The sequence below is a fragment of the Cuculus canorus genome, chromosome 15 (genome assembly GCF_017976375.1).
Source record: "Cuculus canorus isolate bCucCan1 chromosome 15, bCucCan1.pri, whole genome shotgun sequence".
NCBI lineage: Eukaryota > Metazoa > Chordata > Aves > Cuculiformes > Cuculidae > Cuculus > Cuculus canorus.
Genome location: NC_071415.1, coordinates 11,296,313 through 11,323,163, shown reverse-complemented (window position 1 = coordinate 11,323,163; position 26,851 = coordinate 11,296,313). Strand labels below are relative to the sequence as shown.

The window sequence follows — 26,851 nt, the reverse complement described above, 5'->3', positions numbered from 1 at the left end:
CTTTCTAAATGAACTGAACCAGCCTCAAAGGAAAATACATCATAGTCATGCTCTGCGTGTTTGAGCCCTCTTAAAAAAGAGTGTGACTGAATTCAGAGGTTAGTAACATCCCACATGCAAGCTTTCTCTGGTGTATGTATGTGGGGATTAGAATGTTTTCTGGAGCTTTACAGAGGTTATTTTTTTTTGCACAGCCTTTGCTAATGTGTTTCTAGGTACTTCCTTAGATTTGGAAGGGAGAATCTTCTAGGTGGCTTGTGAGACATTTCAAGGTGACTCCTTTAAAAGCAAACCCTACAGTGATGAATGGCCCATTAGAAGAAAGTTGATGGCATTGCAAATGAGATTTACATGAGAATTAAACTGCTGTAGGTATCCAACAAAGATGCTGAAACAAGTGCCTCTCTCTGATGGTTATTAGATTTTATGAACAGGTCTTTTCAAACGGTTAATTTCTCCTCCTTCCCCGGTGTGTAAAAATTTGCCAAGGATCTGGATACTTCTGGTAACAAAGGAAGAGTCTTCCCAAGAAGATGGAAGGTAGGATGGAAATAGAGGTAGAATTGAAGTTGCATGTTGCCTGTGGCAGCTGTGGCCAGATTTCTGTGGTGAAAGGCGCAGGATCTGCGGCAAGCTGGAAATTCCCTGTCAGTTGAGCAAAGTTTTCAAATGTTTGGTATTGAGTTAGGTATGGAAATGAATAGCTAGTGCTACGTGTAGAGGCCAGCTGTGGCGCTGCAGGTAGTTTCATGCCATCACTACGTATTTAATTCTTGGTGCACTGTTTAATTTCTTATTGAAAACTGAACTCTTTGTAGAAGCTGTTACAGGGAAGTTCCCCGGGGTGTGGGTGCAGGTGGGGCTTTTTTTGGCATTGAGGTAGGTGTTAATTGTGGTTTATGATTGAAGGAGAAACATACTTGGTTGGGTGTTTCTGCCAAGATGAGTGAAGAAGGAAAATAGTTAATATTGACCTTTTTCATTTTAAACAAGATCGGTTGGAAAGCCTCTGAGAAGGTCTCAAATTTCGCAGCAGCAGGGAAGGAGTGAGAGATGCTGGTGATGACCATGCTTTGCTGAGTCACTGCTTGTGGTCTCTACTGTGGAAGAATGGAAGCCAGAGTTAGGCGTTTATCTTAAGGTTTGTCGTGGAGGGGGGGAAAAACTCAGCGCATCATGAGTTGGGGCTAGGCAGCCTTTTCTGGTGCAGAAACACTGTGGGCAATTATGTGTGTTACAGCGCTACTATTCACCGTTTCTTTGACATGTCTGGAAAACAACTTGAATGTCAGAGTGACTGCTCACTCCCCGTTGCTGCCAGGATAGCCATGGTCCAGGGGTCCTGAAGCAGCTGGGGGCTGTGCGTCGTTACTGGAGCCAAGAGCTGTGGTTTGACAGTATGCCCTAGGACAAGGGGAAAGTGGATTGTGAGAAGTCCCACAGGAAAGTGAGATGCATTCTCTACCTCTGAGCCCTTGGCGGAGGCTGAGCAAAACCATCTCCTGATCCAAGCCTGTATGCAGTGTCTACCCTTTGAGTTCCACAGTGTAAAGTTTGCCACTGCCTCATAAAGAATAGGTGTAGGACAAGGGTGGGGACAGCAGAATACAGAAATAAGTGTCATTCTGCTTTGTTTCATAGAAGTTGCCGTTCATTGTGTTCTTGAATTAACTTAGTGCAAGTTAGCATGGAGTGGTTAGAATAACCTTGTTTGTCACTGATGTGTATTGTGGGTTTTTTTGCCATAGCATAAAACCTTGGCTGCTGTCAGGCACGCACTAGAATATTTATGTCCACAGAGTGCTATTTTCTTTTAAGCTTCTGTACCACTCCATAGTTCTGCCAGTTTGATCTGTACTTTAGCTTTGTTTAATGGATATTTCCTGGTAGGGTTGGGATTTTGTTCTGGTTTGGCTTTTTTTTCCTTTGAAATATCACATAGGGATCTAAAATGGAGCTGCTGAACTGAACATTAGGCTACGGTATGTATTGGTTTTTGCCAGTGTTGTCTGAGTGGCAACCATATAGAAAGGAATTTGTGTCCTCCAAATATGCCCCAAACTTGACTAACTGTCATGCTGATGAAGAGTCCTCCAGGGCTTTGTGAGAATGCTGGCTTGAGACACATCTTCGCTCTCTGTCAAGACAGGAGTGAGGAGTATGATGGACAGTGGCTGAAAAGGACTCAGATCAGCACTTTCATGCAGCCCATTTTACAGAGGGTCCATAGAGGGCAATAATGACTAGAAGGTGTTCAGAAGCATGTGAACTGGATTTGTAAGAGCTACTGGTTCTGGCACCCAGTCTAAACAGCTATCCAGCCCCATGACGAATGTAGTTAGAGTCCCGTGAGAGGTCCTGTAGGTCCTAAAGATATGTTAACTGCATAAGCAAGGTGAGCTGCACTTGTGGAGAGAGACAATTGATCCTGTCCCTGTGTTCATTTTCATGGTGCTGGCACGTGCGGTAAGCAGGAGAAGAGGAGTTAATTTTAACTTGATTAGCAACACAGAAGGGAATCAAGATGACTGCATTGTAAATGGCAGTGGGATGAGATCAATAAGGGTAGTTTATTTCCATGCATCTAAGTGGGTGTTCCAAGCAATTTAATTTTTCTTTTTTTTTTTTTCGTTTATTTTTAAGGGAGCCAAGAATGTTAATGCATTTAGTCCCTGAAATCCTTCTGTGGTCACAGTTCTGGATACTTTAATGTTGTTGCACGGTGGTGGTGATTTTAAATGAACACCAGGTGCCTGTATCCTGTTCCTTAGCAGTTCCTTGTTTCTCTTTTCTCTGTTACCTGATTCAGCAGCAGGCGGCAAGTTCTTCTTGATACTGGACTCTCCATTTTTCTCCTACTCACCTTTGTTTATGTTCTGGAGCATGTTCAAAACTGTTTATGATTAAACATTGCTCAAACAGCCAGGTTAAGACTTATTGACATAAAGGAGGCTGGGAGGAGGGAGCGGCTGGCTGGTCATCTGTGTCTACTTGCAGCTGATAGTGATGATTATTGAAGTTGTACATGTGTCTATGCCACAGCGGTGGTGTGTCACACAGTCTGCTGTTCAGAAGCACGGGGAGAAGGGACTGACACCCGTCTGCACAGTCTTTTTGCCTTTTGTACACTACAGTGAAAGCTCCAGCAAGGAAGTGTTGTAGGTGAACCCCACTGGAGCTTGGGGTTCTGAAAACATCCCATGGCTTTTGAGTAGGGGACTGCACATCCTGAGGAGAGAAATCAAGCTTTGAAACATGCTAATAGGGTCATGGTCATCTGCAGTTTGAAGCGGCAATCCTTTTAAAAAAGATGCGTACCCCTTAAAAGACAATGGTGTTATATGGAAAGCAAGGAGGTTAAAAATGGGAGATTGGAAGGTGAGCGCACGTTAGGAAAATAAATTCAAATTAAAATACAGAAATACAGAGTTAGAAAGAGGGCAAGTTCATTTAAAAAACCCAAACACACAGTGTTTTCTGGAGCTAAAACAATTTGTTTCCTGGCCCCTCTTAGCTACCTACAAACCAGAGGTGTTAAATAGCTATTTAGCTTTTGAAGGAGTCAAATTTGGGGATTTGTTTATTTTAAAATCACAGATATTGATACTTTCCAGGCTTGTGGGGAAAAAAATGCAATACTGACAGTTTACCAAAAAAATTAGCAGATTGATCAGCCTAACATGGAAAGGGGTTTTTGCAGTTGTAAGATTGATGATGAAACGTGAGATACACACATACCCCAATTTTGCACATAATTTGCATTTTCTCTGAAGATCAAATATTTATTGGATGGTGAAGCAATGGTTACGATAGGATCTAGACCTCTACAGGCTAGAATACCTGATTAGGGCAGCAGTGGTACACAGGCTGCTGTATAGAGTCTCTTAACTCGTTATTTTTATGTATACAACCACACACACAACAAAATAACATAATAGGCTTGCTGTGTGTTACAGATGATATCAGGCATCTGCAGTGCTGATAGTGAAACTTTCTGGTGCTGGCAGCCAACTTCATTTAAATAAAAGCATCGGCTGCTCTTTGTGCCACCCCACTTCTTTGGTGGCAAACTTTCATATCAAGTGTTTGATGCCTGGCCACTCTTTCTGACACTTGGAACACCTCCTTATTGCCAAGCTTCAAAATAAACAGCAGCTTTATGGTTAATTTTAGACTTCAGAGACAACTTACTAAATATTCTCCAAGGCAGCTAGCTGCTGATGTCCTTGGGAATTCAACTGAAACGTTCTTCTCCACTGTTGTTATACTGAGAGGCATGACAAATAAGATGGACTTTAATTGACTGGCAGAGTGGTATTGGGTTAAGATGTGGCTTACCATATGACACAGAAGAAAGTTCACTGTGCCTTAACAGTTTGCTCAGAGGCACAAAGTTGTTTGTAGTTAGGACTGCACGGGGGAAAGGAGCAGCTTCTGTAATGGTGTTGTAGAAGTGGGGCCAGGATTTGCCTTCAGGAAACTTTAATAATAAAAAGAAAAAGACAAAGAAAAACCTCAGCCAGTATTAATTAAAAGATAGATGTCACTGATGATGCAGATTAATTTATATTGATGTAAAATCACATCTGATTTTTGTGGGTGTAGGTAAGACCTAGGCTTATACGTTTAGGACATTGGCAGACTTGCATTTGATCTAGCAATACTTCAGACTGGCGCTACTCCACGAAATCTGTCCTACATGCTGCTCAGCTGCAGCTTGCTGGTGTAAAAAGAAATAAGAGGACTCAGAAGGGGAGGAGGAATTTGTCTTCTGGTAGCAGGACCTGTGTCCAGCACTCCTGGTTTGAAGTTGAATGGCATATTTTGAAGCTAACTCCAATGTTTTGAAATATGAACTATGCAAGATTCAATTACAGCACCACCTCTTTGTTTCTCTGGGCCTTGTGGATGGACACCAAGTAACTACCATGTTGTCTTGGTGTAAGTGTTTAATGCAGTGGTCTTTGTGATGAGCTTTAGTAGAGTCCCTGACCCAAGAAGCAAAAATCTGCCTTGATGGTATTTGTTATAAAAGCCAATTAGTGATATTCTTTTGATTATACCAAGGCTTGGTTTCTGAGATCACCTTACATATTTATAATCCATATGGAAATAATTGTCAGGGTTTTTCTGGACTAACTTTAACATAAGTGTTTATAGTTGGGGTTTGCTATGTTTTAAATAGATAAGTGAATTCATCCCTGGTTAGGTGTGGTTTGACCAGTGTTCCCCTGAGTTTGTAAATAAGTAGTGATAACAATGATAGTATTTCAAGAATATCCTTCAGCTTTTCTGCAGGCATTAAGGTGACTGAAGAGGCACTGCTAGCTGGTTACAGTGGTTTCTGCTGGAAAAGTTCCAGAAAGGTCATTTTTTTAAATTGCACATTCCTGGCTCATTGCATTCTGACAGCTTTCTGTAGGAGACTGGAGCAGCTTTGGGTAGGTTTTTTGGCATTGTACTGAACAGGATTACCCTAAGACCCATCCTGCAAAGCTGAGGTTAGTCGCATCTGGAAGTGACCCATCCATAATGTGAAGTTCCCAGGCAGGGTGGTGACTCCAGAGGAAACCTCCTCCCATTCCTGCTGACTCTCCATTAGATATTTAGTTTCTGTGATATTCTTTCCTGCTCTTCTATGAGGTGCTATTTTGATACTCAGTGAAATTATTCCCTGACCTTGTTGTGGTATTTGATTAATTACTGAAAAAATGGCAACTACGGTATCTTACGTGTTCTTTTTCCTTTCCTGCAGTGTGCTTTACTCCTCAAAGGGGAGAATCTGGAAGTGAAGCTGTGCTTGATGTCTCCAGTAATTGTTGAGGAGTAAAATCAGAACATTATTGAAGAGATGTAAGGGATGTAAGAATAAAAATACAGCTCTTGATTCTTCACTCCTAATTCTCCAGTGTGAAACAGCCTCAAGTGTTCTCAAATGAATGAAAAATTAACTGCCACTGGTTGTTGGTGGTGTTGCTTGATTTTTTTTCAGTTTGCTCTGTGACAGCAATTAGAAGGCTTGCTAGATAAGAAATTGTAGGGAAGACATGTAGAAAAAAATGATTGTTGAAATTTTACAGCGTGGTAACATAGTACAAACTCTCCTGAAGGCTCTGCTTTCAACATCTAGCAGTTGGAGGCTCAAAAAAAAAAAAAAAAATGTGCCCATGTTCTCCTGTGCGTGTATAAAGAAGATCTGTACGAACCAAGCCAGCATTTTGATGGTCTTCAGATTGGGCTTCTGGTATCTCTTTTCCTTTTCAGTCTTCCTGACCAGAGTAGGAGTGTTTACCCTCTTTCCCCTCTGCCATGTATTTGGCTTCACTTGCTGCATTTTCCCAGGGTGGGCAGTGGCCGAGCCCTTGCTATAGGTGAGCACAGTGAGGTGGGATGTCTGCGGAGGCTGGAGGGACTGAAGAAACAAAAATAACTTCTGTGTACGTCTGTGTGTGCATGGTGCTGGCAGGGAGAGGTATCCCAGAGTTTGCCCATACTTTCCTGTGGATGTTGCTGTCTTCAAAGGAGTTTGCTAAAATACCTATTTGAAAATCTGCCTGTGTGTGGAACTGTTTCTCAATGTGTTTGAACCTTGATGAAATGGCATAAAGGGAAGCCCTGTGCAACGGAGCTCAATAGAAACATTCATTACAGCTAATTTACTTGGTGCTTTTAAGAGACATAGCTATTCATAAGTTGTGGTTTTGCCTGATGCTGCTGGTGGTATTTGTTTTAAATAGATACACTTGCCTGCACACGCTCTTTGCCCATCTGAAATCTTGTCTGGCCGTGTTGGAAATCTCACTTTAAACATGGTAATATGCAGTGCTAGGCAAATCCCAGTGTAACCTGTGGTGCCTTCGCATTAGGAGGAAGAAATCCTTTACCGTGTGTATGTTTCCAGCTAAAGAGTAGCAAGGAGCGTAAGGAAAAGGTCTTGCCTGTGACAAAGAGAAACAGCTGTTTTAGAAGCGTTATCTGTACTTGCTTTTCTCAAGGACAGTCAATGAATAAACTGTGGAAGCATGAAGGTACTAAAAAGTACTTATTTTATGCATGCAGACGTGCAAATCTCCGATCTGAGATGACCGCAAACCCACTCCTGCAGACGTGACCTGCTGGTTGCTATGGAGGAATTGCCATGGGTACAGGGCTGTGGGAAGCACTTGTTGGAATGTAGAAAACATTTTCGATCTTTGCTTGGTCCTCTGCATACAGCTGAGTGACTTTGGGTTTGAAATAATTAAGCTGAATAAAAAAAAACAGTAATGACTTTTCTGTTACGGGAACTTTTGAAAATTTCCAGCCTGAGAGTATCAGCGTGATGGCTGATGTGTTTTACCTGATAAAGACCAGAGCTGTTCTCAGAATCAGAAAATGAAACACAGTTCATTCAAAGGCAAAGGCAGTGTTTGGATCATGTGATGCTGAAGTCTGTGGTTACATGCTCTGATTTTTTTTATAATCTGTCATAAATCTTCAACTTTTCTGTTGGTGCCTCCTTTCCTTCCTCCCCTCGATACTTGTCCCCTTCACCTCCTCGGTGTTGGTGCTTGTGTTGCCATGGAAGGCAGGGTCAGGGAACTGATCTGCCTGACAACTTACTCCAACAAAAAAAAAGAAAATCATTATTTCAGCTACCTGGTTGGACTTGCTGTCCTGTTGCTTGGATGGTACCATTAGCATCAGGGTAGAGAGGCAGTGGCTGAGGGAAATGAATGGTGGTGGACGTAAAGGAAGTGCCTTTTACAGCAGAGAAACAGATTTAGAATGTGTTAAAAAATCTCTTTGTGAGATTGAGTGGCATAATTGATAGCTCTTTGGGGAGATTGTTTTAAGGCAGAAGAAACCAGTGAGGTGCAGAATTTTACCTGGTTGTCCAGTTACTCACCCCAGCAAGTCCAGGGTGACCATGGAAAGACGAGGATTTTCAGCTACGTTGGATGCATTTCAGGGGAAGGGCAGATACTCTTTCCAGTAGTCTGGAATTATAGGCTAGTCAATACTAATTCCACTGGATTAGGTAATAGGAATTCCAGTGTCAGTTCGCCTTTACTAAATAGATCAGCTCTAGTACAGGAACAATACATAAGGAGAGGTTAATGCCAGGGCCCCCAGTACACTGAAGCTGAGCTACTTGTGCATCTGACATAAGAGGACAATGGAAAGAGTTGTTGGTGCTTTTTCTGGAAAAAGCTCCCAACAGGAGAAAATTAAAATTAATGAAGTAGAAATAAGGCCACTCTGTCTTGAATTCAACTGTTTCAAACCTGTGCTCACTTACATCTGCATACAGTTTAGTTCAGTCCCAGCTGATACATGTACTTCTTCTTATATCTGTAATGTTAAGTGTGACAGTGTATATTAAATTGTTTTACAAAGCATGCAAGAAGAGTGATTTGTGAGCTCAGGGAAACTGTGAGGTTAGAAACCAGTCCTCCTGATCTAAACTCGTGTTGTGACTTAAAGTAATTATGACCAAATGTTTCAATGGGTTGCTCTGTCTTTTCAGCAGTGATGGAGATTGCTGTACTCCATTATTTGCAGGTAATCTCAGTACTTTCTAAATCTAGTTTTCCTTCAGCTGTGTTAAAAATGGTGACTCTTGTAGATTTTCCTCTAATTAAACTATAGTGGATAATATCAGAGGTGTTTTTGCTGGGAGCTCCTTGTCCTGCTCTTTGTGGTAGTGTGCTTGTATTGCTTGTCTTCAGATTGAATTTATTTGTTCTTCCTGGAATGAATGTGGATTCTGCGCTTCACCATTTACTTGCAGACCCTTTGCTTATCTCTTCTTGAATGCAACAAATTATTTGACCAACAATCACGTTACAGATGCTTCTCTGATATGTGTTTGATAAAGGACTTTAAAGGCAGGCCATCAATAGGATTTCTGTTTTAAATCTGGTCAGATCAGTAGAGCAGTTGAAAGGGAAATAGCAAATGCTGAAAACTCATTCCTTTAAGACTGTGTTAACCTCCAAAATGAACTAAGCATTCTTAAAAACCTGGCAGTTCTGCTGCCTGTGTCTCCTAGCCTAAAGAGATGTGTAAAGAAAAGAATTATAATGACTCTTAAATCGCCATGGTGATAGGTACACACTTGTTATGTTATGTGTGCTTAGACTTACAAGAATAAAATATATTTGTCTTCCTTCCTCCAGAACTCTTTCTGTAGTCTAAGTGCAGTTTTTTAACTTGGAATGCAGACAGTATTAGCCAAGTGATGATGTAACTGCTTTCTTATTGGTATCACTTACAGAGTGTTATTTAGGGAAAAAAAATTCTAGAGTAGGGAGTGGAACAGGAAACTTTGAATGATTTTATTATTGTTATTTTATTATAAAGGAGGGGTGAATAGTATCTAATCTCCTGTTACAGCTCAGACAGCCTTCAGAGCTTGTTGTATGTTTTTATGACAGTCATTCAAACTAATACTCATTTTAATTCACTTGTGATTGAAAGGTGGTTTTGTTACTCATGTTTTTGCCCACCTTGCTGCTGCAGACGGCTGTAGTTCCAGCAAAATAATAATTTTGAGCACAATACTTCTGATGATTATTCCTATCAGGGAGTAAGGGTCTCGTTTATTTTTGTGAAATTGGAGAACATTGATTTTGTTATTTTAGTTACTGAAATGGGGGAAATGCTTCTCAATAATTTGCATTTGGAGAGTTTTGGTTTGTGCTAGGAATGCAGTGCGGTTTGCTGTAGAAAAGCTGAAGTTCTGAAGAGCGTTGGTCTCCTGGGCAGAGTGTAGCATCACAAAGCAACAAATCTTGGGCAATGAATGTTCCCAGCTCAGCTGTTCTCATCGGTCACAGCAATCAGCAAAGCCTTGTTTTTGAAGAAATGCGAATCTGAGGTAGTTGTTCTTGTCTCAGTTTGCTTATCTTTCCGTGGACAGACCTTCGGGGCTTAAGTACCTGTTTAGTTAAGTGAAGCAAACTCTTATCTTTCTCTAAGCAAATATAGTTTGATATTGGGTGTACTGATGCCTAAACTTTACCAGTGAGTCTTTTATGTAGTCCAAGGCACCTCCTTTCAGATTGCTTCAAAGCATTATGGGAATAGGGAATGGATTTATGACTTAATGGGAACTTGATTTTCATGGTTGTTCTTCCCTTAGCTGATTATAGAAGATGAAGAAAATTGGTTACAGGAGGTAATTGGGGCACTTCTCTGTTACAGCTGCTACATACAGTACCTGCATGTTGATCATGGCCTGAAATGTTGGTATTTATCCTACACATGGACTGAAAGGGTGAGAAGTATCCACCTTACCCTCCTGTAACATCGTGTCAGGTACCTTGAAATACCTGGTAATGGTAATAGTCTGACAGAGATGACTGGGGGCAAATTCTCACTTGTGCTGAGAAATCCAACATGATTTTGGAACTTCGTGCTCTTAATAATATATTCTTCTGGGTGAATTATATGTAATTGACACAAAACACACTGGTTTCAGAGAAGCTACAAGGGCAGAGAAGTAGCTGTTTTGTGGGGCTTGTTTGGGATTTTTTTCTTTGACAAGGGTTTCTGTGGGCATCCTTGGTCAGCCTCTAGCTAGTATGGATGTAGTTCTGTTTCATCATGACAATTGCTGCTCTTAGAGCTCTGGCTGCCTACCTTTGCTGATCCCAAGGATTTACTGATTGTAGAGATAACTGCCTTATCCTTGAGAGCTGGGCTACTGTCCATCATAGAATCACAGAATCAGAATTGTTTAGGTTGGAAAAGACCTTGGAGGTAATCAAGTCCAAAATTTAGCCTAACACTGCCAACTCCACCATGAAACTATGAACCTAAGCGCCACATCCACGTGTCCTTTAAATACCTCCAGGAACGGGAACTAAACCACCTTCCTGGGCAGCCTGTTCTGATGCCCGACAACCTTTCCTGTGAAAACATTTTTCCTAATATCCAATCTAAATCTGCCCTGGCACAACTTAAGGCCTTTTCCTCTCATCCTATTATTTGTTCCTAGGGAGAAGAAACCAACACCCACCTTGCTACATCCTCTTTTCAGGCAGTTTTAGAGAGGGATAACATCTCCCTTCAGCCCCGGTTTCCTCAGCTGCTCCTCATAACCTCTGTGCTCCAAACCCTTCATCTGCTTTTTTGGCCTTCTCTGGACGTGCTCCAGCGACTCAATGTCTTTCTTGTAGTGAGGGGCCCAAAACTGAACACGGGATTTGAGGTGCAGCCTCATCAGTGCTAAGTACAGGGGGATGTTTACTGCCGTGTTCCTGCTGGTCACATCATTGTTGACACAAATCAAAGTGGCAGAGGGAAAGTCCAAGTCATGTGGCAGAGGGAAAGATTTAGGTACTGAGAGTTGGTAGTGTGGTAACAGTATCTGCAAGCTTAAAAAGGCAGTTGCAGCAAAGGAAGACAGTCATGCGTAACTGGTTTTGAATGAAACCTTATGTCTGTGTTACTGTTCTGATTCAAACTGTGAAAAGTGTTATTTTTAACAAAGCACTTCTTATAGTGATTCTCGCTGGACCTGCACCTTGGCAGTGTTAGTAACACAGATGCTACTGGTGCATTCACACCCACAGCAGTCAGGAATAACAGGATTTCATAAATTATGGCAAGATAAAGTAGACAAAGATGGTACTGACTTGCTGATGACAGTGCATGTGTAACAGTCTTCCAACTTACTTTTCTGGTTATTCTCTTTTTGCATAATAAACTGGAATGATATATATATATAACATAATATTTGATAATATGTTTAAATATAATACATAACGTATATAAATAAAATTCCACGTTTCCTATATACATTTTTGTATATATCTATTTCACCTTGGCTTTTTCATGATTTGCTGTCTCCATTTTGTCACTATGCTTTTCCCCAGTGTAAATGTAAAACCATGAAAAAAATATATCCAGCATGATTTCCTGTCTCCATTTAAAATGTCTTTAAGCAGCCTTTTCTTGGTCTCACGCAGCAGATCTTAGCAGAGGTCATTTGGTGTGGAACAGCACTCTGGGTGCTCTAACAAAGAAATCAGTGACTGTGACAGCTTCTGTTGAACCTGGTGCTATGTTTTGGCAAATTCATCTCTGTTTCCTTTGCATCTGGGAGTAAAAGGTGCTTTGAGGAGGGAGAGAATAAGTTGGCTCTTTATAGAGTCATGCAGGGTATGGAGTCATTTTGATGGGGTTTTTACCTAACCTTTTTTTTCTGAAGTCTGCTTTGGAGGTGACTGTTTATGTAAAGTCTAGTGCTTCCTACCACTTTATTTTCAGACCTTACGGGGATGAAATGCTTGTGGTTGCTGTCACTGGTTCACCACATACATGAAGGACGCCTAATAGCATGGGTGCTGTGTTGTCAGTGTGAGGAGAAAAACTAACAACTTTGGGAAAAACTGCCTTATTTTAAAAAACAACTTAAAAAACTCTAGCAACATCTTTTATATCACTGTAACCATGTGTGGCACGTGCAGTCCTCCTGTCCTTGGTCCCCAGTGTATATAGAATCATAGAATCACTAGGTTGGAAAAGACCTCCTGGATCATGGAGTCCAACCATTCCTATCAGCCAGTAAACCATGCCCTGAGCACCTCGTCTACCCGTTTTTTAAATACCTCCAGGGATGGCGACTCCACACCCTCCCTGGGCAGCCTCTGCCAGTGCCCAATGACCCTTTCTATGCATCTTTGATAGGAATCATGGATCAAATAGCTCAGTTTAAATAACTTGAAATATATACAGTAATTTTAAAGAATGCATGCTCAGTTCAGCTTGGGCTGTCTGTCTTGTCCTGCTTATCTTCTACAGAAGTATAATTCTCATGGGCTTAAATCCTGCAGAGATGTGTCCCATTCCTAAGTAGGACTGCCTGATATAATTTGAGTGTATCCTCCTTTGGTCAGAAATAGGTTAATTAAGGAAACAATTAGAAAACCTCATTAAAACTGCATTCAGGTTCAGTGTAATGAAAAGTGAGCTTCCTGTAAGAAGATTATTCAGAAATCGTGCTTTTCTGATTTCTCATTGACACAGTTTTCCCAGTATTAGTGTGTGTCCACTGGTGTGAAGCAGTGTCTCAGGCTGAGCTGTTGTCACTGTTTGCATTACTGTGGTGTTTGTGAAAGAGACTGGAACAATAATGTTAAACCCAGGCACCTTCTTAGCCCTCGGGGAGGGGAAGAGTTCTGCAGGAATGTACAATCTATTTTGCATTGCATTTGCATTTTGTGGGTCCCAGATTTTTTACAGCAGTAAGAGCATAAATTGAGATAAATCGTCCCCACCTTGGTCTTGCAGGCAGTGTCAATGCTGGAAGCCAGCACAAACCAGGCTGCAGAAGCCTCCTAAAACTGCGAGCACCCTTGCATATATCCGCTCTGATTTTTCTGGAACTAATTCCTTACAAAATAGCCACATACATGCTAGCTAGCATAACGTGTTAGCATAAAGCTGGTTGTATGTCCTGGGTTCTGCTTCAGTGCATTGGGAAGCTTGTCTTTCAAAAACCGAAATCACAGCAGCCAACAAATTGTTTGCTTGTGTAGTCAGCCCAGCCCAGCCTCTCCGATTCTCTTCCCTCATTCCAGTCTTAGATTGCGGGTAAGTCATGTGGCTGACTCGGATAGCTTTGGAGAGGCTTGCAATGGAAAGCAGTGTTAGACAGGCCTTTTCAGCACACGTTTACTGGTTTAGTTTAGACTACATATTTCAGGTTGATTCATGATTTTGGAAAAGCAGTTAGATTTTTTTAAGATTGCTCATACTCACAGACTGATTGGACTGCTTCACAGTGTTTCGGGTACAGGTATCAGCCTCTTATCTAACGTTGTTACAGCACCAGTAAGTACGGTAGCTTTGAGGAGATAGTGGCACCATCACCTGAAAGCAGTAACGTGTAGGAGATGTGGATCTTGCATTACTGGGGCCTTCTGAAAAGGAAGATCAAAGTCACGGTGGGATGGAGCTCCTCGCTGGTATGAAGCTGCAGTGGTGATCTTCTGGCCTCAACAGTGCTGCGAAACTGCCTTAGGGGTCCGTGCGGGTAGGCCTGTTGAGATCAGCAGCAGGTTGGGATTGCACTGAACACTGTTAAACAAAGATTGTTTTGTCCTTGACTCAGATGTTGAAAAATGCTGAGCACCTGGTGTTACAGCAGAGAATTCCATCACTCTGTGAAAGAAAGCTCAGCTTTTCTCTGGTAAGGGCTTGAGAAATGATACGGGTTTGTTCACAGAGGTATTGAGCCTTCGTCCATGTGGTGTTCATTGCAAATTTATGCATTCTCTGGTTTTTTCTATAAGCAAACCCATGCAGCAGTAGGAGAGCTTAAAATCCAGAGTACTGGTTCAACAGTCTCATTGCAGGTTCATCCCAGTGAGCTGTGTGCCTGCTGCTGGGAGGCATTGCAAGGCATGGACACTGCTGTTTTGAGCTGTGCGTTTGTATTGAGTCTGCAGGGAACCATGTTTAGAAGGGTTAGATAAACACGATTAGGCTGCATTGCCAGCAATGATGTTCTTATTTACTGCATTAATGAGTGCAGGTGATAGGACCTCTGAAGTGAATTAAATGCAACGCAAACTCCTGCTGTACGTAGCAGAGCCACTGTCAGTGCAAGCTGCTGAATGCTGAGCCAGCTCATTTGAAAGATGAGGTAGGAAGTGGGAATGAGGTGGCTATGCCTGAATGATAATTTTGCACTCTTCACGGTGGGTTTCTAAACATTACCTTACAGCAGAACTAGCTTGTGTGGAAGAATCAAGAGCAAGAGAGTATGTCTTTAGAGCTGTGATAGGATGTTTATCTACTTTTGTATCAACAGCAGCAGTAAGATAAGGTGGCCACAAATATGGATTTACTTGCTTGCTACCTTGTTCTGTTACCTGGCAGGGTTCAATAATGCACTGGTTAAAAGAATTATGTTCAGCCTACACCAGCATTTACAGTGCAGAAACAACACTTCCCGTGTGCTTTCATTTCCTCCTGTAGGCAAGATGCTAGAAGCCAGTACAATCACTGTGCTCTGCTGGCCTTTCCACATTGTAACCTGGTTTTTATTTCCTGCTGCTTTAACCTTACGATCAGTGAAATGATCCCTGGAAAGCTTGTATTGATTGCACATTATTGTCTAATTAAAGCGCAATAAGAAGAATTGCAGAACACTTACTCTTACAGCCCTGTGCCTATTGTAGACACTATAAATTAGAAAGCTTTCTGTTCAAATATGGGAAATGTCAGTGCTTATTAACTTCTGAATTTCCCAGCATCTCCTGAAGGCTACAGTTGTGGATGTATGATTATTTTTTTCCCTAAATAGCAATTGGAAAGAAGTGTTATTTAGAGAAGAAATGAAGCCCTATAGGCTTGCTTGCAGGGGCCCTGTTCTGACCCTGTTAGCTATAACTCATGCTTTCTAAAGGGAGGCACTTCTAAATGAATGTATTTTAATCTGAAACCTGCTAGCTGATCCTTTAGCATCATGTGCAGAGATATAAATGGGTATTAGTTATACAATATGTAGAGGCCAGTCTTTAAATAGTGCTAACTGGTCTTACCTGGCGGCTGTTTGTTGCTCTGTTTGGACTTGATGACTCTTGTGCTCCACGTTGCTCATGGTTTGTTGCTTCCTAATAACTTGTACCTTTTTCGGTTATGTGCAAGGAGCAATTATAGTAAAAAATAAATCCTAGGCCTTGATATAGCAGGAACCCAAGAGTTTGTCATTGTAGTTCTGCATCTTGCTTAGTCATTGATTGAATACATGGCCTTAGGGAAATCAGTTATCTTATCCAAACCTTCAGCTTTCATCTAATCACTACATGATACACAATGCACTATGGAACATATGCAGAGATTTGTGACTTATCAGTAATTCTGGCCGGGACACTGGGCAGAAAGATGCTGTACAGAATGGTGGACTGCTGTGCTATGAATGAATGAATGATTCACCAACTGCATACAAAAACAAATATATTTGGATCAAGTGTGAAACTGACTTTTCCCTTTCTTTCCCTTACAGATGTACTTTCCGATTCCCTAGCACTGTTATAAAGATCCAGTTCACCTCTTTATACCATAAAGAGGAAGCCTCATCGCCTCCCCTTCGGCCACTTTACCCTCAAATATCGCCTCTGAAGATTCACATCCCGGAGCCGGATCTCCGGAGCGTGGTCAGTCCCCTACCGTCCCCCACAGGCACTATCAGGTGAGATGTGAGCTCTCCAAAGCGTGCTCTCTCGAAGTTCCGTTGGTGTTCTCTGACACGAGTCTGTCAGCCCTGTTTTGTTTGGTATAGATGGTGCGTGAAATGCCCCTTTAAAAATAATTAGTTAAATATCTGATGTTCAAAATTATGGAAGACTGCTAAAAACTGTGTTATGGTGTCTGGAGGCAGAGCACAAGGGTTGGGGTTTTTTGAGAGTTTAAACGTCTGGGGAGAAGTTGAGTGTTAGTTTCATGCTATAGAGTTACTAATCTATCTTTGGCAATGGAATTAGAAGTATCCATCAAGAGCTACCTATAGGCATGGAAAAGAGAAAGCAGGCAAATATTTTCTGTTAGGACTGCCTGTTTTATTTTTATCTCAATCATATTCTGTTGTTGCTGGGTGGTGCCGATGTTATCTGAAGTTAGGGACAAGGGTGGCTATTGGCACATGGTTTCCTGGGAATAGAAGGAAATGGGGGTAGGATGCTGACCATGTACTGAGGGGCTGCAGCAATCTGAATGTACATCTGTGCGAGTATCCTGTTTTGTAGATTATCCGATTCATGAATGTGCAATAGAAATAACCTGAACATCCAGTTACTGTCTGGAATATTTTCTTTCTCTCTTAGCAAAGAGTTGATGCTAAGGAGTTGCAGAGTAATCTCTTTTAACATCAGAGCTGTTACTTGAAGTATAATCAATTTTATAAAGTGAGGTGGACTCATGGTATAGGATGATATATTAGGTTTTCAAAACTTGCAGGCCTCAGAATAACCAGAGTGTACCTGGTAATAATAATGGCCTTTGGTTCATTTTCTTGTCTGTAGGTTTGTAAAAAGGTAAAATACACAAACATCATCTGACAGTTAACACTAATTCTGTGAGTAGTATTCAAATTTACATGGCTGAGAACGACTTCAGTGTCACAGTGAAGCCAGTTTGGTCTTGCACAGATCTGGAGGCGCTTGCTTGTTTGGGTTTTTCCCTCCGGTCTTGTAGAGCTGCACAGATGTGCAGTGCAGATATTCTAGAAAGAGGGGGCTGGACGTAGCTGTGGTTTCAGTCCTCTGTTCAGGCACTGCTTTTAGTTTATATTTAACCTTCTCTTTTTAGATGAAGCTTGTTGCTGGGAGGTGGGGGGGGGTGGTTTCTTTGCCAACATATGGTAGTTAGTTTCCATTCAGTCATCTTGCGCAAAGCAGCACAGTGTGGTTTGCGTTACTAACAGGGGCTGTGTATTTTGACTCTGCCATATGCCTGCAACTGATATTTGACTCCCCGAGAACGTTTCTTTTGCATAAGGAGAAAGTGGAAATAGTAGTGTTGAATTGTGCTCTGCCTCTAATGGAGTGTTTACCAGGGATGATTAATGATTGCATCTGTTTGTCTTGAGCAGAAGCTAATCCAGCCAAGTCTTCAGAAAACCTCAAAAGACATCTGAGGTTTCACTTGCCAAACCCCTTTCATTTCCGAGTTCCTCTTACAGAGGAGGGGCTGACACATTTGTAAACATCCCTGCTCAGCCCCTTCAGCCTACCCCTCTCCCTCTGCAGGGTCTTGCAGCTCTCCTGCCCTGTGGGACATAGTTTGGGAAGTGATTTGGGTGTTTGTACCCGAGAAAGGGAGTACTCTTCAGGGAGCATGTAGCTACACATTCTGGTTTGCAGGGCAGCTCTCTGCTGTGTTGGTGGCTTCGCAGTGGTGTGCGAGGCTGGCACAGTGTCCTCTCCCCCTTCCCAAGGGCAGGTCCTGGGAGGGCTGGCAGAGATGCAGTGTGGGACCCACACCCCTCTCCCATGGCTGGCTTTGGGAGGTGGTTGCATGAGCTGGGCTCTCCTCCTCCTTCCTCTCCCCCTCCAGTATTTACTTTCCTAATTTGGTGCGTTTGCCTTGCTCCTTCCTGATTGGCCCATGGAAAATTATTGCAGTTTGGAAATCCTGGGCAGGGTGAAATTTCCTTTTTGTAAACTGGTTCCTGGCCCCCTTTTCCTGCCTCCGCCCCAGCGCAGGGCAGGAGCTGTACCTGCACTCCCACTGCCAGATCCAGCGCTGCCCTCCTGACCCCCAGCCCTGCTCTGCCTCCCTGTTTACATTGCAGCTTGCTTCTCTGCAGGTTCCCCGCTGCAAGCATCTGGGGCTTTTTTCCAGCCTATTTATTTTCCCTCTGCGAAGTGCACAGCTTAGAGGGAATGAGTTTTAGTTAAACAAAACCAAACCTGCTACCCTCAGCAGCTTTGCAAAGCAAGATTCCAGCTTACTCCTAGGGAGAAATGTGCTCACTGTTTTCTTCACTAGGTGTCTTATCTCCAGGAGGGGCCATTTGTAGATGTGTTTTGAATGCTGTTGTACAGCTTTAAGGGAAAATGTTGGTTGGCAGCATGCTGTGAGGCTTACACACAGGCATGGCTTATTTCTTCCTGCTTTGAGTTCAAAATTCCTTTTAAAAAAAGTCAGACTTGCATGTTCCAGAAAGGAAAAGGCCTCGGTGGTTGTAAGGACTTGTTAGAAGCAGCCTGTTCGTTTTACGCAACATAAAAAGGGCAGAGCAGCACCAGCTCTCTTCTCAGTAGATTCAAGGCATTGAGAAGCTGTGTGAAAACCATGTGTAGTTTTGTTAAATTTGGGTCTACCTGTTGGGATATAGAACTGACTTACAATTTAAGGAGTTAAGGGACTGGTTTTCGGTGCATGGCTTTAATGTTCTGCAGCTTGCGCTTGGAGGATCCTCTGGATGCCACCCTTACTGGTGGCATGAAGTTCCTCATCTATGCTACAAACACTTCATTTTGCCTGGTTTTGCTGTAAATCCATGATACCTGCATGAATGTGACTCCGTATATGTGTTATAACATTATATGTTCCCAGAGTGGCTTGCGTTTGGATTATAAACAGATCCACAGAGATGAGGTGTGATGTAGAAAGCTATTATTCTTGGTCTCAAAGTCATGCTGAGTTGGAGTTTCGATTTATAGTGTTTAGTTTTCCTTTTAATGTCTTCCAGTTGGTGTTAATGACCCTGTAGTAGTAACTTAACTGTGTTTTGTGAATAGCGTCTCTCCAGCACCGCCCCTCAGGGTTGGGTTCTTTTAGTATTTATGGAAATGAAATTATTTCTGTGTACATGCTTCCCTATTCTAAAGAGCAATTATGTTCTCACTGATGCATTTTTTTAAAAAAAAATAAGCTACAATAAAGAAATACTAACTGCTGTACTACGGAGGTCAGTATTGTTGTTCATATTTTACTGCTGCTATTGCTGGCTTATCTCTGTACCAGAATGAGTGTGGGCTTGAACACTTTGTCTTGTACTTGTTTGTTTTTTCACTGAAAGGGCATGAATACTGCATTCACGCACAGTCTTTATCAGGAAAAAAAATGCTTTGACGTGTAGGAAGAAGAGCCCTTAGAGCCCTGTGAGAACCACTGCTCAAAATGTGTCTGATGAGGCTTTGTGCTAAGAGCTAAACTGGTACATACTTGTGTGTGGAGCAAATTTGTATTTTAAAGAATTATTAGTACTTAATGAGCCTGCTCACGTTCAGCCATTGATGGAATGGGTCAATACCTCGTTTACCAAGAAATTAATGCTATGAATAATAAAAGATAACTGGTATCCTTCTGCATCTTTTGTTTTATAAGCTTGATTAGTAAACCAGAAGATTCAGATGGGTCCATTCCATTAATACACGGCTCCGTGGCTGGTGTCACCACAACAACTTTGGGTTTTTTTGATAATGGGATGGCCTACATGGCTTTGGGATTACAGGCTTCAGATGGGAGCCACCTTTCTCAGAGGGGGAGGAGGGTCTTTGCCCAGGAGCTTGCAGGACGTGTAGATAGGGCTTTAAACTAGACACGGAGGGGGAGAGGGATAACATCAAGCTAGTCCTTAACAAGAGGCAGAAGGACTGGTGTGAGGGATTAGGGAGGATACTTCCCTGAAACACCTTATAGATAATAAAAGGTCCACTGGGAAGGTGATGCAACCGGCAGCGCAGCTGAAGTGCTTTTACACTAACACACAAAGCTTGGGTAACAAGCAGGATGAGCTGGAAGCTACTGTGCTACTAGAAAGCTATGATCTAGTTGCCATCACAGAAACGTGGTGGGATGAATCCCATGGCTGGAATGTGGCTGTCAACGGCTACAGGCTGTTCAGAAGGGATAGGCTGGGAAGGAGGGGTGGAGGCGTTGCCCTATATCTCAGGAAAGGGATAGAATGTGAAGAGCTGTCGTTGAAGAGTAGCCACAAACAGGTTGAAAGCTTGTGGGTCAAAATTAAAGACAGAAGAACCAATGGGAACCTTGTGGTTGGTGTATACTACAGGCCACCCCATCAAGGAGAGACAACCGATGAAATCTTCTTCCTCCAGCTACAGGAGGCTTCATGCTCGCAAACTCTCATCCTACTCAGGGACTTCAACCACCCTGACATATGCTGGAAAAGTAGCACAGTGAGCTGTAGGCAATCCAGGAGACTCCTGGAATAATTTTTTAGTCCAGCTGATAGAGACCCTCACTCAAGGAGTTGCAATACTGGACCTTATGGTCACCAATACAAGCGAACTCATCAGTGACATTAGGATCAGAGGCAGCCTGGGCTGCAGTGATCATGCACTGGTGGAGTTCAAGGTCCAGAGGGATATGGGACTAGTGAGGAGTATAGTCAGAACACTGCATTTCAGGAAAGCAGACTTCTAGCTCTCCAAGGAATTACTCGGTAGGACCCTTGGGACAAGGTCTTCTGAGACACGGAAGCAGAACAGAGGTGGAAAATATAGATGATCTTTAAGGTCCCTTCCAACCCTAACTATTCTGTGATTCTAAGATGTAAGCTGAATTGCTATGGTTTCAGAAGCTATATTTTTTTTAGACCTTATTTCCTTTCTTTTCTTATTTTTGCAAGGCAGAATTAGTTCAGTAACGTGTTGCGTGCTCTGATAGCGGATTACTCAGAGGCCTGCTCTCCAGGAACTGCAGTTATCTTGGTTTAGCCACCAGCGTGTTTTGTGGCCTTTAACAGGTCATTTAAATTCATTGTCTGATTTTTATGTATGCACAGTGTAATTACTACTTTCCAGGAGTGTGTAGTAGATAAATTATGTATTGAGCTTTTATTCCATAAAGCAGAACGGAAGTGTGTGAGCCACGTTACAGCAGACGTGCAAATGCTGGCTATGCTTTGTTTCAGACTTGGCTTGGAAAAAGGCAGTGCTTTTTAATAGGCTCTAGGACAGCTGTGCAACACTATTTCAGAACACTTGGGATTTAATCTGAACCATCACATTCCCTCCAAAGATATGGAGTGGGAAGCTGAATGAACCCTGATTCAGTGGACGCATTCAGTCACTGGAACAGGATGCATAAGTATCACCTGCTTCATTTCATTCAGGCTTTCCTTCTTCCCATAGCGCTATTAGCCACTTAACTGAAAAGCCAATGAAGAGCTCCGAGGCAGATTTTTTGCAGGCTCTTTTGCATTGTCTCGATTATCCATTACTTCCTGCGTTTGGGCAGAGCATACAGCTCAGGTAACTCCCACAATTGGACAGACTGGTGATTATTTTTAATCACCCTTGTCTCCAAACCACAACCCAACTGTTGTGATGCATATACATCACGTAAGAACAGCAACAATCTATACTAGGTTGGGAAGTTCCTATGCACATTTGTTTTGGACAATGGACCGCGTACTAGAGATGTGCCAAGCCTTGTGCAGGAGGAAAGGCTGCAGATGTCTCCAGCTCACAAAAACTTCCTCTTCCCCGATTAGTATAAAATGTTCATTGAATCCACAGTCAGAGTGAGCTCACTTCCTTTCGAAGAGGGGAACCACTGGAGCAGAGACAAGCAGTAAGAATTTCAGCTTTTGCGGATAGCTAACTTTCACTGTGGCTTGTTCAACAGCTTTGTTTTTCTTCAGTGTTAAGTAGGCAGGGTAGCTCTCAGATCTCTCCTTTCACATCAAAATCCAGCTTGGTTTGGCAGTCTCACCACTTGTGATTGTTTCTGAAACCTGTCTGAAACATGCAACATGCAAGGACTTGCCTTTCTTTGAGTTATGTTTTTGGGGCTAGGCCGGGGAAGGAGAGAGCAGCAAAGGATTCTCACTCATTATTGCTGATTGGTGTATCATGGAAATACTTGTTTTGCAAGCTGGAGTGCTGTACTTTGACCTGATTCTTGCTTATTACATGTAAAAAGCATCTCTGTATCTTTTGGTGCCCCTTTTTGCAGGTTTGTGAAGCGAAATGTAGGGGTATCCTGAGGTTTGTGGCTTTTCTCTAACCATAATTCTCATGTGGAGAGCAACACACCTCCAATTTGCATTTGAAGAGGAGACTGGGTAGGGTTTTGTTAAGAAATAGTGAATTCTCCCTTTGTACTCAATAGGAGCTTAAAAAAATTACCTTCTCAGACAGGAATCTTTATATTGGCAGTGTTGCCAAGGTTGTAGCTCTTATCACTGCTGTATCTTTTGTATCTGCTTCACAATTGTGCACTTAGGCAGTTTTCAAGGGCACTGCCCGTGCACATCCCATATCCTAAACCACAAAGTTGAAGAGATTATTTTTTTTTCTCTTTAGCTATGCAGATTTTAAGTCAGGTGAACAATTTTTTGTGAGATCCATCCCAGGTAATCTTTGTTCTTTGTCATAGAGAGGATGGATGCTTTATCCATATACCTGGTTTAAATTAAGCCGCTATAGCTTGATCTGTGCAGGTATCTTTCTTGCAATAAAGAATGAAATTAAGTACTAGGGCAGATCTCCTGCGCTCTCATAGCCCCTCTCCTTCTGTGGAAACTGGCACTGGAGTTTGGGAGTGTTTCTGTTCCCAACTTGTGCATAGACTTGTACTATGACAATAAATCGTTTAACCATTTGTTGCTTCCTTTTTGATTTTCTGCCCCCCCCAGTCTATAAAATGTGGCTAGTATTGAGAGAATCTGAGAATTTTAACATAAGGATCACTGTATGTGTTCAGGCAACAGATTCCTCCGGCCCAGTTTTCTGCCTCAGACAGGTATATTTATGGTAATATAAGAATACAGAAAATATACAGTAATGCAGACTTGCATGCAGTCTGCCTCCACCATTTTCTTGGATCAGGGGCTGTCTCAGAGTGTAAACTTCCTGACCATCTGTCTGATAAAGCCCCGATGGGTTCCCTGCCTTCTTCCTTTCCCCAAGAACTTGTACAATGGCCTTTGCATTCGCATAGACTTTTAGCATCAGCTGTGTCTTGCAGCATACCAGTCCATAGTGCAACTACGCACACAGAAGCACTTTCTCTTGTCTTGGACATGTTGCTTAGTTTCATTTCTCCCTCTGTTGGGAGAGGCCAGGAGCTGAACACCTCCTCTTGGCTTTGTTTTTAGAGGCTCTGTCACCTTGCACCTCAGGTTCTGTCTTAAACTATTTGTTTCCCTTTGGAATTTGTTTCCAATCTCTAATCATCTTAGTTATACCCATCAGTCTCTTCTCTGGATCTGCTGTACCCTTTTTTGAAATGAGAACAGACAAGCCATGCACATGGTGGTGCATCCTATCTTTGCACTCTGATTCTTTAGTTAAAGCAAACTGCTTTGGGACATTCCAGCAGAAATGCAGGAAGTTGTATCTTCTCCAGTAGCTGGTGTTTGTAGGCTTAATTGTTACTAGAAAGTGCTGTGAACTTAAAAGGCTAGATTCTTGTTGGCAGGAGTTGAAAGTGAATCATGATGCTACAAGACCTGTTGCATTCTCAATAGCCAGAAGTGAGCCCTGTGTTTAGAAGGCATCTCACCCACTACATGAGTAAATGAGTTAGAGACGCTGCATTCAGCCCTTATTTTTCTGGCCCTCCAGCCAAAGAAGGGTTAACTATTAAATGGAAAATGTACTGCAAAGGAGAGATGTGATTCAGCATGTGGTTGTAGACTGATTCCAAGCTGAGTATCAGCATGGTGTTTGGGGAACTGTAGCTCAATGGCTGCCTGCAGTCAAGTGGTTCAACTTAAGATGCTGAATACTCAGTGGATATCAAAGATCTTTGGGACTTGTGGCATTAAACATGGAACCACGGGATTAAGACTGTGGGTAACTTCAGCTAGTTTGCTTATACACTCTGTACATACTTCCAATGGTATAAAACGTTTCTTCCTCTCCAAAATGCTCTCTTCTGTAACAGGCAAGCTTAACCCAAATAAGCTTGGAGTGCTTTGTAAGCTAAGATTGCCTGTGTGGACAGTAAGCTTGGATCATAGCAGTAGGTTAGGGTATCCAAGAGCTGGGTGAAATTGCAAACTTAGCTCTGCTTTTCTCAGTCAAGGTTATAGTACTAAAATGGATCAAGTTATCACAAAGTAGTGATGCAATATTAGTATCAACAAATTGTAATCACTGTCCCACACTTGATTTTTTGCTTTATAGCACAAACAGGTGTTTGTAAAGAAAAGTCTCTTTGTTCCGTAATATTTTTAAAGGGGGTCTAAGTGCATGCAAGCATCTCTAGCAGGTCCCCTGCTCTGGGTGGTGAGGAAAATTCCAGGAACTCCAGGAAACTGAGGTCACTGCATTGTGTTTGCTTGTTTTCTTTTGACACCACTATGTTTAATTTTAACTTAACCCTCAGATGGGTATTTTTAGTAAAACTGTTTCTTCGCTCCTTCTGTCCTGTATTAAGGGAGGAACAGATTGTGTCTCTTTGTTTTTTCTAGTAGTCAGCTCCTTCCCCCTTCCCTCTGAAGAACTCTGAGAGCTTGAACATTTAACAACATGTGTTACCCTGTTTCTCTGCATGGGGCGGCTAAAAGTTCATTGTTCTGTACCCCTGTCTCTTGATTGGATCATCGATCCAGGCTGAAAGGATGCAGATCTACCTGGACAGCAGTGCTTCATTCTGGTAAAAGAATAATACCTCTTGCAAATATTTGGCTACTGCTGCGGCTGTCCCAAGAGGCAGCTGCTTCTTTAGGTGGACTATCATGTTTTTCAGTGACTATGTACTGAGAGAGTCTGGCTTTTCTAAAAGTTAATGACACTTCATGTTGGAGGGGCTTTGTCAGCACTCAAGAGAATCACAGCCCCCTGCAGGTTAAGGGTTTCTATCTTTGGTGTTTGGGGTTTTTTTTAAGAAAAAGAAGCAAGAGGTCATACTTAAAACTCGTTATCGACCTCAGAAGCTAAAATTTGAACAGCAAAAACTGGTCTACTTGCTCTGTTGGTCTGGAAGAAACTAATCAGTTCGTGTTTCTGACCTGCAAGGGACAATCTTTGAAGACGTGCTAGTTTTGTTTGTGCAAAGAAATACAGCTCTGTGCAGAGCATGGATTTATTGGAGAACTTTTTTCTGTTCCGTATCTTTAACCTGAGTTTTGGCTTCTAACTCTGGTTTGTTGTTCATGTATTTCTGCAGACAAAGAACAAAATCGGAAAACTCTGTTTCATCCTATTCCATTCCTAGTCTGTGTTACAATAATTACTCGGGTGCCAAACACAAAGATAAAAAGCATTGCTGTGTTTTTAGTTTGTCACTGTTTCATGTATGAAAATGGCTTTCATTTGTAATTATCTACACTTTATGTGAAGTGTGTATGTGGAAAAGCTATTGAAAAATGACAGGCAAATAATTAAATTCACGCCAGCTCCCCATGTGAGTACTAAGACATCAAGAGTGTATTCTGTGGTTTAGCATTATCCACTTCCAAAGCAGGCTCAAAGCGTGGAATAGCAAACTTTGATTCATTTTCCTGCACAAACAGGTCTCTGCTTCTTGAAAGACTAGGTAAGAAATGCCTTTATCTCTGGCAAAGGGAAATTTATATGTATGGGCTCATCAACATTATGTACCTGAAAGCTTCACCTCTGGCTGCGCTTCTGGACAGCATCACCCATCAACGCCGAGGACTCTTGGTTAGCGCTGAAAGGGTTAACAGACGCTATGAAATGGCTGATATATGGGAGATAGGTGTGCTTGGGTCTCCTGCTGCAAGGGTGTGTTGTGGCTGAATATTTCTGTTGCCTTTTTCCTCTTCCTTGCCTCCCCCCCATCCTTTAATTCACTTTTAAAAGAAACCAGTCTCAGTTGTGCTGAGCTCAGCACTGCAGCTGTTTGCAAAGACACCACAAGGAGAAGCAGCGCTTCTCAGTTTCCAGGCCAGACTGTGGTAGGAAACGGTCTTTCCTTACACTGTCAGGTTGCTTACGCACCAAAGGTATTACTCACTGAACAAACAAGGGTAGTCTCACTGTTCTTTCTCCATCCGCATGCATCTATGCGTGAGAGGGAAGGTGTTTGGACAGTAACCTTGTTGAGGAAGGGACCCTATTTCTTTGTGCAGCATTTAGCATGGCGCTCTGCTGAGCGTCAGGAGCTGTATTTAGTTGTGTCAGTTGCTATCGGGCATCTGACTGGTAGGAAAATTGTTTATGCCAGTTTTACTAAATCCTGGTTCCCAGCTGTGGGCTTCTGTCTGCATCATTTCATACAATATGAACTGCTTCTTCTGATATGTAAATCTTGTGTGTATTGTTTTACTTTCTTGATCACTGTTTCTCTGCCCTTACGTAGAAAACACCTGTGATCCTGGGAAGTGCTGCCCTGGCGCTGTACCCCTGGATTCTGGACAGCACAGAATGGAGGAGAAAAAGGGAACTTCAGATTCCCAGACTCATCC

General features: G+C 42.3%; 1 protein-coding gene across 2 annotated transcripts in view; it reads left to right on the top strand.

Moving 5' to 3' along the window:
- The window catches only part of FOXK1 (forkhead box K1), a 53,885-nt gene that overhangs the window by 10,805 nt on the left and 16,229 nt on the right, over nucleotides 1–26,851 (top strand). For both annotated transcript variants that reach the window (XM_054080610.1, XM_054080609.1), the window contains exon 2: nucleotides 16,004–16,189. In XM_054080610.1, coding sequence (XP_053936585.1) covers nucleotides 16,004–16,189 — 186 coding nt within the window. The remainder of the gene's footprint in view (nucleotides 1–16,003; nucleotides 16,190–26,851) is intronic.